Raw genomic sequence first — 18,932 nt, 5'->3', positions numbered from 1 at the left:
CAGTAGTATCACTGAAGATGTGCTCTAAAACTCCACTCTCTGCAAGAGAATAAGATTTTTCGTAATGTCAAATCAACATTTTCAGAGAAGTTATCACACATCTGTGGAGCAGGTGGGACTGGAACCTGAGCCTAATGATCCAGAGATAGAGATAGATTGCTGTGCCATGAGAACCCTAACAGAATAGGATAATGTCCTCAATATAACTATCTTTAGCTGCCTCATCAATGATCTTTCCTGCATCAAAAGGTCATAAATGAGGATGTTCACTAATGATGCACACTGTTCAGCACCATTTGTGACCTTGCCACACAAGTGCCAGGCAAAGGACTGTTGGAACAATAGCTGTTTATTTGACCTACCAGCAGAAAGTCTTTCAGTTTTACAAACAGACTGTACAGCACAAAGAATCCTGCATTTTTACTGACAAGTATCATTTTTATGCCTTCATGCTACAAGCAAGGTTTGATGAACATAAAGATGAAAAGGATATGGTGAAGGCTATTAAGCTGCTGAAAGTTGGTGAGGAAGAATTCCGGGTAATGCAGCATTCTCAGCATTCATTTTCCTTGATTTAGCAGGAGGCACTTCTTAAGCGAGATATGTTGCCACAGGACATTTGCATCTTATTTGGATTATTGGCATCCATCTGAAAAGAGAATGTATCAGATTATTTTGCCACGGGAGAGTAATGGAAGAAGCTACGCTGGGAAGCTGAGTTGGGAGAAAAAGAGGTGAAGCAGCTGCTGGAGGAAGTGACTGATAATCCTTAGAGTGAGGCTCTGCCCCTTCTTGTAACGTGATGACCTTCCACCACTGTGATGAAATAGTCTCATAAGACACTATGAATGTCCAACATAGAAGGATATCTGATATTCTGGATAAAAATAGAATACTCCCAGCCATGCCATCAGGAGACTATCAAAAGTGATGTCTACACCGTTTCAAAATGTTTCTGTGAACATTAGGAAATCTAATAAATAGCTGCAATTTTTTAAAAATTGCAACTAAATGACATGCAGAACAGAACAGCTCACTTGAATGCCACTTCATTGAACACCTTAAATTCTCACCAACTCATCGATGCACAGTGACAAGCAGCATGTATCATTTGCACTATGTGCTGCAACATCTCGCCACTGAATTCTACAAGAATACCACTCAAACCCATGACCTCCACCACATGGAAGATCAAGCACAGCTGACACAAGGGAACATCATCATCTGCAGGTTTCCTTCCAAGTCACGCATGATCCTGACCTGTATTTACATTACTGTCACTGAACCAAGATCCTGTAATTCCCTTCCTAACAGCATTGCAGCTGTATATTTAGTACACACAGTAATTGAAGAAGGCAGCTCAGCCCTTCCTTCTGAACACTAATTAGTGACGAGCAGCAAATTCTGGTATAGCTAATAGTATCAACATCCCAAGATTGAATAATAACAAAAGATTTTGCTGCACTTCTTGTCAAGCTGTTCCAGTATGGTAAGGCTGACAGTGTGGTGCTGAAAAAGCACAGCAGGTCAGGCAGCATCCGAGGAGCAGGAGAATCGACATTTCGGGAATAAGCCCTTCATCAGGAATGAGGCTTGTCGGCTAGGAGGCTGAGAGATAAATGGGAGGGGGGGTGAGGTTGGGGGGAAGGTAGCTGGGAATGCCATAGGTAGATGAAAGTGAGGGAGAAGGTAATAGATCAGAGAGGAGGTTGGAGCGGATAGAGGGGAAAGGTTTTGGACAGGTCAGGAGGGCAGTGTCAAGTTGGAGGCTTGGGACTGGTATAATGTAGGGGGAGGTGAAATGAGGAAACTGGTGAAATCCACATTGGTCCCATGTGATTGCAGGTCCCAAGGCAGAATATGAGGCATTCTTCCTCCAGAACGGGTGGTAAAAGTTTAGCGATGGAGGATGCCCAGGACCTGCATGTCCTTGAAGGAGTGAGAGGGGGAGTTGAAGTGTTCAACCATGGAGCTGTGGGGTTAGTTGGTGCGGGTGTCCCAGAGATGTTCTCTGAAACGATGCGCAAGTAGGTGTCCTGTCTCCCGACGTACAGGAAACCACACCGGGTGCAATGGATACAGTAGATGACATTGTTGGAGGTAGAGGCAAATTTCTGTCGGATGTGGAAGGGTCCTTTGGGGCCTTGGACGGAGACAAAGTACCTGTACCTCCACCAATGTCATCTATCTGTTGCACCTGATGGGGTTTCCTCTACATCGGGGAGATAGGACGTCTACTTGCAGATCGTTTCAGAGAACATCTCTGGGACAACCGCACCAACCAACCCCACTGCCCCGTGGCTGAACCTTTTAATTCCCCCTTCCACTCCGCCAAGGACATGCAGGTCCTAGGCCTCTTCCATCGCCAAACCATTACCACCCGATGCCTGGAGGAAGGATGCCTTGTATTCCAGCTTGGGACTTTGCAACTGTACAGGATCAATGTGGATTTCAACTATTTTCTCATTTCCCTTGCCCCCCATATTATCCCAGTCCCAAGCCTCCAACTCAACACTGCCCTCCTGACCTGTCCATCACCTTTCCCATCTATCTGCTCCACCCCCCTCATCAACCTATCACTTTCTCCCTCACCATCATCTACCTATCACATTCTCAGCTACCTTCCCCCAACCTCCCCGCTCACCCATTTATCTCCCAGTCTCCTGGTCCACAAACCTCATTCCTGATGAAGGGCTTATTCCCGAAACGTCGATTCTCCTGCTCCTCGAATGCTGCCTGACCTGCTGTGCTTTTCCAGCACCACACTCTCGACTCTGATTTCCAGCATCTGCAGTCCTCACTTTATCCCAATAAGGCTGATAGTATGTAGCCAACAATGTGGAAAATTGTTCAGGTATGTCCAGCTGACAAACATGGGAGATGTATTCCATTTGCCCAATTACCATCCTATCAGTCTTCTCTTGTATTCTGCCAGGGTTACTTGGCCTTAGACCTCATTAGAGTACATGAATAAAAAAGTTGAACTCCATAAGTGGGGTGAGAATGAAAGGTAGAGGGAGACAGCTTGACATTCTCTGTTTAAGAAGACATACCAAGTTGCTGGCAATGTGTTATAGGTGATGTAGCTCAACAAATATACATTATTCTGCCTTGGAGAGACTCTAGTTCACAGAGACATTTCCTGTTTGTGGGGTCATCAGGTATGCACTCACTGTCCACAACTTGCCATAAATCACAATCGCAATACATAACCCGTGTTATTATTGTTAATATTTATTTGTTAGTTAGTAATATATAACTCAATAGAATCACTTGAGGTGAATTATTGATTTGCTGATGGATTTGTTTTATTTTCAAATGGCTTAGTAATTAATTACTATTTATTAAAATTATTTAATATCATATGGATCTCTATAATGTTGGGTATCTCAAATTGTTCTATTTTATTCCATTAAATTTATTTAGAGTATTTAGCCTTAAAGATCAATCTGTAAACTTGAAGGATTCATTTCAAACTAATCAATGAGTTTCACTTCTTTTTTAGCAAAGGATAAAGACAATTTTGCACGGTTACAAACATCACCATTTTTAAGTATACTAACAACCTAAACAAAACCCACTGTCTTCAAGTTAGATTTTATGTAAATACTTTAATGATTCTTAAATTATCCAACACGGCACATTCAGTTGCAGAGCTTTAGTCTGTAAAGTCCTAATGACCCTATGTAAAACATGTGTTAGCATCTATCACAGAACATATCTTTAATAATACAAAGAAATTAAAGCTGAATTCAAAGGAAAGGCAAATATCTATTACTAAAGAATGCTCCAAGAAGCTTGATTTCCACTTCTGTGCCAAATACTGTACTTATTTTTTTCCAACTGTCAATAATTTCTATTAAACCAAACTTTTCCCAAGACTACAATGATCAATGTTCCTCTAGGACCTGGTGAAGCTTTTATAATGCCTTTCTCACATTCTTGATCAGAATATAAAAATGTTTGTCATTTTCACTAATCTCACGCTTTTTCCTCTATTTTACATTAAAAGCATACTTGCCATAATTTATTTGTTGACATGCTAATAGTCAGCACTTTTCTCTTTTTCTTTGTTTGCTTTTTTCCTTTTAACTTATAATTGTACCACCTTAAAATTCATTTTCTCCTCCTGACATTTTACTTCAATTATTTCAAAATGTTATTGCCTTATTCTTTCCCTCATCTTAGAAAATTCAGGCTTTTAAAATCCGAATTACCTTTACTTAATCATTACTTTCTAATGTATACTTATAAAGCTGTGCAGTGACTGCACTATGGGGTTTGGCTCTTCACCTTTGTGACTTAATTTAAAGAATCTGTTCACTCTCAATTACAATTGCAGGTTACAGAGATGATTAAAATTCAATTATGTGAAGCGCAGGTAATAAATGTATACCTTTATGCAGCTTACAGCACTGGTTACTGCAGCTGGTCTCCTTTCAGATATAATCATGTTTATTGACAGTAAGTAAATATTATGTGAACACACCATTGTTTCATTAACAGTGAATGTTATTAGTTCATTGAAAGAAGAGGGTTTCTTGGCAGAGATAATCAATGGCGTTTCACTCTTCCATGTCAGTAAATGCAATACATGATCTGCCCACTATACGGCACCACTACTGCACTGAAACGTGCACAATGAATTACTGCACAACCCATACCTGCATTTTAGTGAGCTTATCAGTTATAACTACAGAAAAATACATTTTATTGTAACTTCTAACAAATCTTTTCAGTTCCATATTGCCTTCTACAGATCATCTCTGGAAAGTTGCTCCTGAATAGCTTTCCAATACACGTTTCCTAAGTCCAAGTGAAACTATATAAACACGATTTGGGGACAGGATGACAGCTTGATATCCTTTGCCACTGAAATCTTTTCAATTCTAGGTTAATCCAATTATATAATGCTTGCATTTCTTTCCGATGGCTATGTACAACCACAGAATGTTGCAACCCTCCAGACCATTTAATAAGGTTTTACCAATGTTCTCCTCAACCTAAACCACCTAATCTCACCACATTCTTGTTTACCCCTAATTATTTAATATTGATATTTTTTAAACTACTATCTAATTTTATATAAGGTCCTGAATGGTCTTGAGGTGGACATTAAATAGATATTTTTTTCTGATGGGTGAATCCAGAACTAAGGGGCAATGTTTTAAAATTACAGGTAGGGCAAAAGTGAGATTATTTTTCTCAGTGGGTGAGTTGGCAGGGGTGGGGGGGGTTGTTGTATGGCTTCAGAATTCTCTGCTTTAAAAGGTGGTGGAGGTGGGGTCATTGGATATTTTTAAACAGGGAGATAGATAGATTCTTGTTAGGCAAGGGAATCAAAGGTTATTGGGCGTGGATGGGAATTCGAAACACCAAAATATCAGCCACAAATTTATTGAATAGCAGTGCAGGCTTGGGGGCCAAATGATCTAATTCCTATGCTCATATGTAGAATTGTTGTTGATACATGTTTGCAAAGTTCTTAACTCTGGCAATGTATCCCATCCATCTTAACCACCTAAAAGGAAGTTGGAGACTGTGCATTCATAATTTTCCCAATGTTCACTCATGGAATTTTTCTTGTTTTTTTTTCATAAAGTGAGAATCACTGGCCAGTGATTATTGCCTAATTCTAACCACTTGAGAAGGTTAGTGAGCCACTTTCTTGAATACCTGTAGTCTTTATGGTATAGGCACATTCACAGCACTCTTAGGCAGTGATGGCCTAGTGGTATTGTCACTAAGCTATTAATCCAGAGATGAGAGTGTGGTGCTGGAAAAGCACAGCAGGTTATGCAGCATCTGACGAGCAGGTGAATTGACATTTCAGGCATAAACCCTTCATCAGCACTTAGGCTTGTGGGCCGGGGAGATGAGAGATAAATGGGAGGGGGGTTGGGCTGGGGGGGAAGGTAGCTGAGAATGCAATGGGTAGATGAAGTGGAGCAGAAGGTAGTAGGCAGGAGAGGAAGATGGAGTGGATAGATGGGAAAGAGATGGACAGGTCAAGAGGGCGGTGCCGTGTTGGAGGTTTGGGACTGGGTTAAGGTGGGGGGAGGGGAAATGAGGAAACTGGTGAAATTCACATTGATCCCCTGTGGTTGCAGGGTACCAAGGCAGAATATGAGGCATTCTTCCTCCAACCATTGGGTGGTTAGGGTTTGGCGATGGAGGAGGCCCAGGACCTTGGTAGTGTGGGAGGGGGAGTTGAAGTGTTCAGACACGGACAGTGGGGTTGGTTGGTGCGGGTGTTCCAGAGATGTTCTCTGAAACAATCCACAAATTGGCGTCCTGTCCCCCAATGTACAGGGAACCACATCGGGTGCAATGGATACAGTAGATGATATTAGTGGAAGTACAGGTAAATTTCTATCGGGTGTGGAAAGATCTTTGGGGCCTTGGACAGAGGTGAGGGTGGAGATGGAGACACAGGTTTTGCACCTCTTGCGGTGGCAAGGGAAGGTGCCAGGAATGGGGTGTAGGCTGGTGGGGGTCTAGGATCTGACAAGGGATACACGGATGGAATGGTCTCTCTGAAACGCTGATAGGGCTGGGGAGGGAAATCTATCCAGGGTGGTGGGGTCTATTTGTAGATGGTGGAATTGGCGGAGGATGATGCAATGTATACAGACGTTGGTGAGGTGGAAGGTAAAGACTGACGGGTTCTGTCTTTGTTGCGTTGGGAGGGGTCGGGTTCAAGGGCAGAGGTGAAGGAAATGGAGGAGGTGCATTTGAGGGCATCGTTGACCACATAGGAAATTGCTGTCTTTGAAGAAGGAGGCCATCTGGGATTTTCTATGGTAGAACTGGTCATCCTGGGAACAGATTAGATTAGATTACAGTGTGGAAACAGGCCCTTCGGCCCAACAAGTCCACACTGACCCGCCGAAGCGAAACCCACCCATACCCCTACATTTACCCCTTACGTAACACTACGGGCAATTTAGTATGGCCAATTCACCTAACCTGCACATCTTTGGACTGTGGGAGGAAACCGGAGCACCCGGAGGAAACCCACGCAGACACGGGGAGAACGTGCAAACTCCACACAGTCAGTCGCCTGAGTCGGGAATTGAACCCGGGTCTCTGGCGCTGCGAAGCAGCAGTGCTAACCACTGTGCCACCGTGCCGCCCACGGTGTGGTGGAGGTAGAGGAGTTGGGAATAAGGGATGGCATTTTTACAGGAGGCAGGGTGGGAGGAGTTGTAGTCCAGGTAGCTGTGGAAGTCAGTGGTTTTGTAGTAGATGTCTGTGGTTAGTTGGTCACTGGTGATGGAGATGGAGAGGTCCAGGAAGGGGAGAGAGGTGTCTGAGATGGTCCAGGTGAATTTGAGGTTGGGATGAAAGTTGTTAGTGAAGTTGATAAACTGTTCAACCTCATGGGAGCATGAAGTAGCGCCAACACAGTCATCGATGTAGTGGAGGAAAAGGGAGGGGATGGTGCCAGTGTAGCTGCAGAAGATGGACTGTTCTATGTACCTGACAAAGAGACAGACATAGCTGGGACCCATGGCCACCCTCTTGGTTTGGAGAAAGTGGGAGAATTGGAAGGAGAAGTTGTTAAGGGTGAGGACCAGTTCAGCCAGGTCGATGACAGTGTCAGTGGAAGAGTACTGGTTGGACGGCATGAGAGGAAGAAACAGAGGACTTGGAGGCCTTTGTCATGGCAGTTAGATACATACAGGGACTGGATGTCCTTGGTGAAGATAAGGCGTAGAGGGCCGTCGAACCAAAAGTCTTGGTGGAGGTCTTGGACTCTGATCTCCAGCAACTGCAGTCCTCACTTTGTCCTATTAATCCAGAGATCCTGGTAATATTCTGGGGACTTGGGTTCGAATCAATCCATAGTAGATGATAGAATTTTAATTCAATAAATATCTAAAGACTAATGATGAACATGAAACAATTATCAGGAAAAACTCATCTGGTTCACTAATGTCCTTTTCAGAAGGAAACTGCTATCCTTGCCTGGTCTAGTCTACATGTGACTCCAGAATCACAGCAATGTGGTTGACACTTAGTCCAATTAGGGATGGATAATAAATGCTGGCCTGGCCAGTGACATCCAATTCTGTGAATGAATAAAAAAAGTTTTGACACAACTACAGTGGAATAATGGCAATATACCTCATTAAGGTGAGGACTATGAAGATCTGCTCTGACTCAACAACAGCTTTTGACATAATTCCACCTTTTCAACACATGCTCTGCAGGGAAATTTCTTCAAACTTGTTTAATTTCTTTGCAGGCATCTTAAATAAGTACCTTCCTGTTGCTGTCTCACCAGCCAATGTAAGCAATTTCTTTATCTAATTACAAACCTTAAGAGTCTTGAAAAAAAAATCCATCTGGTTATCTGTTAATAATTTGAGTGTCAGTGAAACTTGTCCACCAAGCTAAATTAGGTAGAGAATTTCATTTATATTGACCAATAGACAAGAAAGAAATTGCAAAAGCAACGTTTTTGACTTGAAAGGCAATTTGGATCTGATGATTGTCTCACAACAATGTTAGTTTTGTTTTTCCTTATTTTGGGGTCACAGGACTGGGGAATGACTATGAAATAACCTTGATGATTGCTGCAGTGCATCAAAAACCATTTAGACATAGCAAACTGGGGTGGCATGGTAATTCAGTGGTTAGCACTGTTGCCTCACAGCACCAGGGACCCAGGTTCAATTCCAGCCTCGGGTGACTGTCTGCGTGGAATTCTTCCGGGTGCTCCGGTTTTCTCCCACAGTCCAAAGATGTGCAGGTGAAGTGAATTGGCCATGCTAAATTGCCCATAGTGTTCAGGAATGTGTAGGGTAGGGGGAATGGGTCTGGATGGGTTATTCTTCAGAGAGTTCGTGTGGACTAGTTGGCGCAAAGGTCCTGTTTCCACATGGTAGGGATTCAATGATAATAAAACACATGAAAATGGGTCCATTTTAAACAATCATCCCCTGCCTTTTCCACCATCTCCAGCAGGTTAACATCACCAAACAAAGATATCTTCCCCTCCCCTCTGTTGTCAGAATTCCACCCTGACCATTCCCTCTGCCACACTCTAGTCCACTATTCTAACATTTCCTCAGCATGCCATCCATCACCACCCCTGCCCCTCACCCACCCCAATACTGCATGGCATTTCTCTATGTAATTGCAGAAGACATAACTTGCCCTTTCACCTCCTGCCTCCTTATATTTCAAGGCTCCAAACACAACTTCCAGGTGAAACAGTATTTTACTTACACATCTTTCAATTTTGTCTACTGTATTCGCTAGTCATAATGCAGTCTCCTTTACATTGGTGTAATGCATTTGGTACTCCTAATATAACTCCTTTACATTGGTGAGCCCAAACAGAAATTGGATGATCACTTTGCAGAACACCTTCACTCTTTCCTAAGAATGACTCTGACCTTTGCTTGCCATTTTAATAAATAATCTTGCTCCCATGCTAACATTTCTGTTCTGGGCCTGCTATAATGTTCTAGCAAAGCCCAATGCAAGCTGAGGGAACACCATCTCATTTTCCACTTAGGCACACTAAGACTCAATATTGAGGTCAACATGTTCTGAGCATGATCTCTGCCCTCTATTTTGATTACTGTATAGATGATCCCCTTCCCTTTAGCCTTGCCTTATCTGTGTCGGAGCTCTGAGATGCAAAGGCATCTATATGTCCTGGTACATTAATCGTTTAAGGCTAACATGCAGGTACAACAATAATGAGGAAATCTAACAGAATGCTATGATTTATTATGAGGGAAATTGAATATACTGACAGGAAGGTTATGCTTCAGTTGTATATGATACTGGTGGAAACACATCTAGAGTACAGTATTGGCCTTCCTATTTAAGGAAGGATATAAGTATATTGAAAGCAGTTCAAAGCATGTTTACTAGACTAATAAAAAGCAAAGTACTACAGATGCTGAAGATCTAGACAAAAAGAAACAGAAATTGCTGGACAAACTCAGCAGATCTCACAGGATTGTGGAGAAAAAGCAGAGCTTTGCTGTGAGTTTGAGCCCCTAAAAACACCATTTATCTTCAGTGATTTGATTATTTTTAGCACTTTTTAAGTTCTAAAACCATTACCAATTATTGCTACTTTTCTAAAAATGAAGACATGAACTGGGTGAACTGTGTTATACAATTTTGTTTTATGTGATTTTTCAAACCTCTCAAAGTCAAACTTCTCAAGCGTCAAAGGACATAAAACATTCTCAGAGGGAATTTATTTTTGGCTAAGAATTGTGAATTCTGTGCCCATGTTTGCATGATGTTCTTTCAAGAGTTTTGGGAGTATATTTAAGTTGCTCGTCACTTGTATGATTCCTCACTTGTTTCCCTGCTAAAATAAGAAAGTGGTAAAATTAGAATCCTAATTGTTGCTGGTTTTGGTGATGTGGGAATTTGGTGTTCTGAAATTAAAAATCGCTCTGTTTCTCACCACTTTTGGCATAGCTCACACAGCTTGTCCTGCTTCGAAGGCTGCCAGTGAGTATGCATGCCGTGCATAGGCTGGAAGCATGCAGGGTTGGCAGATTACGATTATACTGTATCAAACATCGATTAGGCACCTGACCTGCTGTCTTTGAGTTTTGCAAGTCCAATTAATGCACTGAACCTGTACTCAATCATTCTCTGCCACAAGCAAGTTAAAGATATCAACATGCAACTTTCAAGTGAGATGCTTAAGACTTTTAATGCTGCTGCAGTATTAGTGAATGTACTATGTTAAATGCTTTTGGAGGAGTCCTGAAAAGTTATTGTAGTTGGAAGGGATGGAACTGGACTTCTTCAAGATCAATGCAGTTTGATAACTTCTGAGCAGAAAGCCTACTGTCATTCACAGAGTTTTTAAAGAGAAGAGGAAGAGGGTTTTCAATAGAAGGCCACATTCATGTAGGGAGTAATCCTCCCTCCTTCACATCATCTGTGAGCAGTGACTGAAAGAGCTACAATGCATTCTTTCTCTGTCTCTGGATCAAAGTCCAGGAACTCTTTCCTAATATCACTGCAGGTGTACCTGGTCTCCTTGGTCTGCCTGCAGTGGTAAAGAAATGTTCTTCATCACATTCTCAAATCAACAATATTTGCTGGCCTAACCAGTGATGCCCACATTCTGTGGGCATGAATAGAAAAAAGTCACAGAACTGTTACAGAGGGGACATTAATTGTGTTTGCATTCCTTCTGAAAGAGTAACTTAAGTACAGTTCTCCTGCCTTCTTCCCATCACTCTTCACATTCATTCTTTTAAAGGTACAGTCCACTTTCCTTTTGAATGCTTCAATTGAACATACCTTCATTGCATGCCTAGTTAATGTATTCCAGAACCTAAATCAGGACGATGGAGTATTCGATTTGAGAAGGTGCATAAGATAGTAATACACAATCAATCTGAATGATTTCAGTGATACCAGCTGCAAAGCCCTCTGCAGTCTCTGCCAGCCCAGGAATTTACAACCACTTCTCCAAAGGGTTCAGGAGATGAAGGTATGCCAATCCCACCTGCTGCTGCATCTTATATGTAAGCGAGTCCTGCAGGCTTGGGGGTGGGTGGACAGTAAAGTGGAGGGAAGGTAGTAATTGATTGTGTTATGTGGCTGAACAACTGGAAAGTGGTTGAGGCTGCTAGAAGTCGGGGTGTGGGGGTCGCAGCATTTTGGTGGACGGGAGGGATCTGAAACTGTGCTGATAGTTAGCGGGTCCTGAGTGGGATAAATAATGAGCTGGTGGGGGAGCAATGCACTGGAGCACGTAGACTCTGAGCCGGGTGGCAGAGCCTGCCACTTCAGTGTGAGAACTTTTGCAGCGTGTCCTGGTCAAACTGCCTCGAGCCCCTGGAGATTAGGTCACGTGTGTCTGAGTGACCAATGGCATTCAGTGCTGAGCAGGCGGCGGTGGCGGCGGCTGAGGAAAGGCAAACGGCGTCGGGGTCCGGATCCGGGTCTGGCACCGGGAACAGCGGCGCTGAGACCGAGCGACTGTCCGTACTGGACATGCCCAATAAAAACAAGAAAGACAAGGTGAGGGTGGCCGAAGGAAGCTGCGGCGGGCGGGGAATGCTCTGTTTGCCGGGGCCGAACCGGGAGGGACGGGTGAGATGTTCAGAGCCGTCCGTCCCCCTTCCTTTCCTCTGGGGACCGGCCCGTGTTTCTCCCTGAACAACCGGCGTCTCCTCCGGTGGGCCATCTTACATTTCGGCCACTGGGGAGGCGGAGGCGGAGGCGGAGGGAGAGGGGTGTTGGAGTTTGGGGTTTCTTTCCCCGGAGCGGCCGGTAACCGCTCTCTTCCCCCCCCCCCCCCCCCCCCACCAAACGGCAAACTGCCTTTCCCTCAACTCCGCCCTGATGCTTTAATCTCTTCACTTTCAGGAACCTCCTAAAACTGGGAAAAGTGGCAAAAGCGGCACAAAGGACGCTCAGGAGAATGCCGAAGTGGAGGTAAAGATTGACCGGGGGGGGGGGGGGGGGAGAGACCGGAGGTGGCTCTCGCGCCCTCGGAGCGGTTTAACTGGAGAGAGAGGGGGGGTTGGGGAGGTTGGGGCCCGCCGCTACCTTTCCCGGGCTGTGGGCTCTGCCCGTGTCCGTTTTCCCTCTGGTTTACCTGCTGCAGCGCCCGGGGCTTGTCTTCGTTTTCATACATCTACTGTTCCCATTTGACGCAAGGATACACTGCAGCGAAATATTTTCAGAAGGTACTGTAATGTGGACGTTGTCGGATTTCGATGTCACCCTGATCATATTTGGGTGGTTGTATACTTTTGTAAATCAGGGATTCATATTACACTGGTTTCTAAAAGGCAACTTAATCTGTCATTTCTTAGAATCTAAAGTACAAATACAAGTTAGAAACTAATGTTCTGTACTTCACATGAACCACCTCCTCCAGTTTACTTCCTATTTTACCGCATCTCTTGCCTCCCCATTCCTTTTAAACGCTCGTATGTGTCAGGCAGCTATAGCATACTGTTTCAACCAATTCAAATAATTTCTTCCTCATCTATATTTTACCTGCTTGTGATTTTCTTAAGTTTGTTACATTGTTCTTGACTCACCCACAAGTGAAAGTTGTTTCTCCACATCTTCAAACTCATTTGCAATTTTGAACATCAGTTCTCTATTTTAGCCCTTTTCCACTGCCTTACTAGGCCATTTGAGAGCAGTTAGGAATTAACGCCATTTATGAGTTGACTACAGGCCAGACCGGGTAAAGATAACTTTCCTCTGTGGAAATGATGATCCTGTCTCCTGATCATTAATTCAGGCCCCTGGATTACTAGCTGAGTGAAGTGGCCTGTCAAGACCTGAGCTCTTGACAAATACAAAGGCATCTTGCACATTCATCTCAACCACTGTAAGACACTTTTACTGACATCCATCAAGGCCAATGAGCCAAATGTGTTACATTACTCCTCCCAAACATAGTATGCATTTACTTTCCAACTTGAGTTAGTACGAGGTTGTTCAAACACCATGAAGGTCAAGCTGTAGCTCGAAGCTAAGGATACTGGAGCATAATGTGACCAGGCATTCTGCATGTGGAATTGTTATTCCTAATTCACTGAAAGCAATGTGGATTGCACAGATTCAAATTAGAAACACCTTCCAAGTTTATTACATTCATAAATTACAATATACCCATAGCATTATAACTATGATTAATGATGACTCTTGGGGCAAAAGCAATTTGGGCTTACACCCCAAGAGAGGTGTAAGCCAATAGATAAGAGGTGATTAGTTTATGGTGTGAAGAGCAAGTGTCCCAGATTAATGGTTTTAAAGTGATGGGTTTGACAACTTTCAGACATTTCCCAAGAAAGGATGGTGATGTGGATATTTTACTTTCAAATGTTTTTAGTCTTAATGGCCATGTCACACTTTTTTGGCTCATGTTTGTGGCAACCCAGTGCCATGATTGTCTTACACATGCATGTTGTTGTTCTATCCCATCTACTAAAGTAACCTTTCTCTTATTTGTTGATCCTGTCGTTAATTTTTGATGGGTTTTTTGGGCACTTTTGAGTGTCAGTTTCCCTGCTATCTGTGTGTGTGTGTGTCTATTAGATGGTTCCATTATTTTCTGCCAAATCTGACTATAGTGCATTCACTTTCCCCATCCAAGTCACTAACATATTGACTAATGGTGTATTGAACTCTGGCACTCCGCTCGTTTCAGATTGCCATCCTGAAAGTTTCCCCCTCATCCCAATTCTGTCTTTGAATTAACTCTATCTGTGTTAATAGACTTCTCCAACACAGTGGGCTCTATCACGTTGCCAAATGTGCGGTGCCTTAACACGGGCCTTCTGAAAATCCAAATGTATTATGTAACTGCTTCCCCTTTTATTTCTATTGCTTGTTACCTCAAAGAAGTATAGTAAATCTGTCAGACATGATGTCCCTTCCAAGAAGCCAGGCCAACTCTGCTTCATTGTATTCTGTATATCTAAAAGCACTGCTACTATGTGGAGTCATAGAGATGTACAGCATGGAAACAGATCCTTGGTCCACATGCCCATACCCACCAGATCGCCTAAATTTATCTAATCCCATTTGCTAGCATTTGGCCCATAACCCTCTAAACCTTTTCTATTAAATGTTGTAATCGTACCAGCTTCCACCACTTCCTCTGGCAGCTCAATCCATCTGTGTAAAAAGGTGGCCCCTAAGGTCCCTTTTAAATCTTTCTCCATTCACTTCAAACCTATGCCCTCTAGTTTCAGAGTTCTGTGCTCTGGTCCATTTACTGTATCCATGCCACTCATCGTTTTATAAACCTATGTAAGGTCACCCATCAGCCTCCAATGCTCTGTGGAAAATAGCCCTAGCCTATTCAGCCTCTCATTATGGCTCAAACCTTTCAACTATAGCAACATCCTTGTAAATCTTTTCTGAACCCTTTCAAGTTTCACAACATCCTTCCTATAGCAGGGAGACCAGAATTGTATGCAGTACTCTAAAAGTGGCCTGACCAATGGCCTGTACAGCTGCAACATGACCTACCAACTCCTATACTCAGTGCTCTAACCAATAAAGGAAAGCATAACAAACACCGCCTTCACTATCCTATCTACCTGTGACTCCACTTTCAAGGAACTATGTACCTGCACTCCAAGGTCTCTTTATTCAGCAACACTCCCCAGGACCTTACCATTAAGTATAATGTCCTGCCTTCGTTTGCCTTTCCAAAATGCAGCACCTCGCATTTATCTAAATTAAACTTCACATCTGCCACCCCTGGGTCCATTGGCCTAACCGATCAAGAATCCTCTTTTACTCTGAGGTAACCTCCTTTGCTGTACGCTACACCTCCAATATTGGTGTCATCTGCAAACTAACTATACTATGGTGGCTCAGTGGTTAGTACTGCTGCCTCATACTGCCAGGGTCCCGGGTTCAATTCCCGCCTCGGGTGACTGTCTGTGTGGAGTTTGCACATTCTCCCTGTGTCTGCGTGGGTTTTCTCTGGGTGCCAGTTTCCCCCCCTCAATCCAAGAATGTGCAGGTCAAGAGAATTAACCATGCTAAATTGCTCATAGTGTAATGTGCATTAGTCAGGGGAATGGGTCTGGGTGGGTTACTTTTCGGAGAGTCGTTGTGGACTTGTTGGGCTGAAGAGCCTGTTTCCATACTGTAGGGAATCTAATCATACCTGTTATGCTCACATCCATATCATTTATATAAATGACGAAAAGCAGTGGGCCCAGCACCGATCCTCTAATCATACCTGTTATGCTCACATCCATATCATTTATATAAATGACGAAAAGCAGTGGGCCCAGCACCGATCCTTGTGGCACACCACTGGGCACAGGCCTCCAGTCTGAAAAGCAACCCTCCACCACAACCTGCTGTCTTTTACCTTCGAGACAGTTCTATATCTAAATGGCTGTATTCCATGTGATCAAATCTTGGTAACCAGTCTACTATGAGGAACCTTGTTGAATGTCTTATTGAAATGCGTATAGATCACGTCTACTGCTCTGCCCTCATCAACCCTCTTTGTTACCTCTTCAAAAAAACTCAATCAAATCATGAAACATATATGAATAGGAAGGGTTTGGAGGGATATGGGCTGGGTGCTGGCAGGTGGGACTAGATTGGGTTGGGATATCTGGTCAGCATGGACAGGTTGGACCGAAGGGTCTGTTTCCATGCTGTACATCTCTATGACTCTGATTTCCCACACACAAAGCCATGTTGACTATGCCTGATCAACCCTTGCCTTTCCAAATACATGCAAATCCTGTCCCTTGGGATTTCTTCCAACAGCTTGCCCTCCACCAATGTCACACACACTAGTCTGTTGTTCCCTGGCTTTTCCTTTCCACCTTCCTTAAACAGTGGCACCACATTATCCAACCTCCAGTCTTCCAGCACCTTACCTGTGGCTATTAGTGATACAAATATCTCAGCAATGAACTGAGATCATTTCTCTACTTCCTACAGAGTTCTAGGGTACACCTGATCAGGCCCCTGGCATTTATGCATTTTATGACAGCCAGTACCACCACCACTGTAATATGGACATTTTTTCACAATGTTGCTACTTATTTCCCCTCGTTCTATATCTTTCATGTCCTTGTCAACAGTAAACACTGATGCAAAAATACTCATTTAGTATTTTCCCCATCTTTAAGAGCCCCTAGTTACTCTTTTGTCCTTTAATGTATTGTAGACTCCCTTTGCGTTTGCCTTCAGCCTATTTGCCAAAGCTGTCTCGTGTTCCCTTTTTGTCATCCTGATCTCCTGCAACTATACTCCTATTGCCTTCTACTCTTCTAGGGATTCACTCGACCTCTGCTGTCTATACCTGACATATGCTTTCTTTTTTCTTCAGCAAAACCTCAATTTCTTTAGTCATCCAGCATTCCCTAAACCTATCAGCCTTGCCTTTCACCCTAACAGGAATATATTGTTTCTGGACTCTTGTTATCTCATTTTTGAAGGCTTCCCATTTTCCGGTTGTCCCTTTACCTGTAAGCATCAGCCCCCGATCAATTTTTGAATATTCTTGCTTAATACCGTCAAATTTGGCTTTCCGCCAATTTAGAACTTCAACTTTTAGATCTGGGATATCCTTTCCTGTTACTATTTTAAAATGAACAGAATTATGTCACTGGCCCCAAAGTGCTCTCCACTGACACCTGCCACCTGCCCTGCCTTATTTCCCAAGAGTAGGTCAAACTTTGTACCTTCTCTAGCAGGTACATTCACATACTGAATCAGAAAACCTTGTGCAGACGAACAAATTTCTCTCCATCCGAGTCCTTAACAGTATGGCAGCCCCAGTCTATGTTTGGAAAGTTAAAATCTCCCACCATAACCACCCTATTATTCTAACAGATACTGAGATCGCCTTAGATGTGTTTCTCAACCTCCTGCTGAATATGGCTGGGAGTCTATAGTACAATCACAATAAGGTGATCATCCCTTTCTTGTTTCTCAGTTCCACCCAAATAACTTCCCTGGATGTGTTCGCAGGAATATCCTCCTTAAGTACAGCAGTAGTATTATCCCTAATTAAAAATGTCACTCCCTCTCCTCTCTTGTCCCCCCCCTCTCCTCTCTTGTCCCCACCCATCCCACCCCCTGTCAATCCTTCCTATAACATCTATACCTTGGAACATTGAGCTGCTAATCCTGTCCGTCCCTGAGCTGCATCTTTGTAATTGCTATGATATCCCAGTCCCGTGTTCCTAACCATGCCCTGAGTTCATCTGCCTTACCTGTTAGACCTCTTGCATTGAAATAAATGTGTTTTAATTTAACAGTCCTACCTTGTTCTCTGCCTTGTTCCTGCCTGCCCTGACTGTTTGACTTGGTCCTTTTCCCAACTGTACTAGTCTCGGACTAATGTGTTTTCTCACTATCTTCCCCCTTGCCCAGTTTAAATCCTCCTAAGCAGCTCGAGCAAATCTCCTCGCTTGTATACTAATGTCCTTCCAATTCAGGTGCAATCCATCCTTCTTATACACGTCACTTCTACCCCAGAAGACATTCTAAGGATGCAAAAATGTAAGCCCTTCCTGCCAGCTCCTTAATCACGATTCATCTGCTCTGTCCTCCTATTCATACCCTCACTAGCTCGTGGCACAGAGAGTAATTCAGATAATACTACAGTCGAGGACCTCATTTTTAAATTCCTGTCTAACTTCCTATATTGTCTCCTCAGAATTTCATCCTTTTCTTCCCCTACGTCATTCGTTCCAATGTGTACAATGGCGTCTTGGTCCCTCTTCCCTTTGAGAATATTCTGCACCTTCTCCACGATATCCTTGGTCTTAGCACCATGGAGGCAACACACCAATCTGATGCCTTGCAGCCACCACAGAAATGTCTGTCTATGCCCCTGACCAGAGAGTCCCCTTTAACAATCAGTAGCTTGGAACCTGATGTACCCCTCATTACATTAGAGCCAGTCTCAGTACCTGCATCAGAAACCTGGCTGTCAGTGCTTCAGTTCCCTGAGAGTCGATCAGCCCCTACGTTTTCCAAAACAGCATACTTGTTTGAGATGGGGAGGGCCACAGGAGACTCTTGCATGACCTTCTTGCCTCTCCGACCTTTCCTGGAGGTAGCCTATCTACCTGATTGTATCTTTGGTTGATATACTTCCTTGCAATTGCCAACCATCACACCCCCAGCTCCTGTAAATTTCTCATTGCCTCTAACTGCTGCTCCAACCAATTCATGTGATCTGATAGGATTCACAACCAAATACACTTTCTGCAGACATAATCATCAGTAACATGGAAACTCTCCCTAATCTCCCACACCTGATGTGAAGAGCATATCATTTTATTCAGGGCCATCTTTGCAGCTTACCAATCTACAGAGCCAGAAAATAGTGCAGTCTTACTGCTTTGAAAAACACTTCCCAGCTTACTTAGTACCTATGTTTTGTATTTTTAAAATTTAATGAAGAGACG

The 18,932-nt window shown here is 43.4% G+C and overlaps 1 protein-coding gene across 4 annotated transcripts in view; it reads left to right on the top strand.

The window, feature by feature from the left end:
* The first annotated feature begins 11,910 nt into the window (after positions 1-11,910).
* ppp2r5ca (protein phosphatase 2, regulatory subunit B', gamma a) overlaps positions 11,911-18,932 on the top strand; it is a 179,153-nt gene continuing 172,131 nt past the window's right edge. Inside the window, exons 1-2 of one of the 4 annotated variants that reach the window (XM_043697390.2) lie at positions 11,911-12,024; positions 12,373-12,441. In XM_043697390.2, coding sequence (XP_043553325.1) covers positions 11,998-12,024; positions 12,373-12,441 — 96 coding nt within the window. In that variant the 5' untranslated portion in view covers positions 11,911-11,997. The remainder of the gene's footprint in view (positions 12,025-12,372; positions 12,442-18,932) is intronic. The other 3 variants (XM_087989769.1, XM_043697388.2, XM_043697387.2) reach the window with 3 other exon arrangements.

Source organism: Chiloscyllium plagiosum, unplaced genomic scaffold, assembly GCF_037043375.1.
Source record: "Chiloscyllium plagiosum isolate Xiang-an unplaced genomic scaffold, Cpla_swu_hap1 HiC_scaffold_8, whole genome shotgun sequence".
NCBI lineage: Eukaryota > Metazoa > Chordata > Chondrichthyes > Orectolobiformes > Hemiscylliidae > Chiloscyllium > Chiloscyllium plagiosum.
The sequence above is the reverse complement of the archived record's forward strand: the minus strand, read 5'-3'. Positions and strand labels throughout refer to the sequence as shown.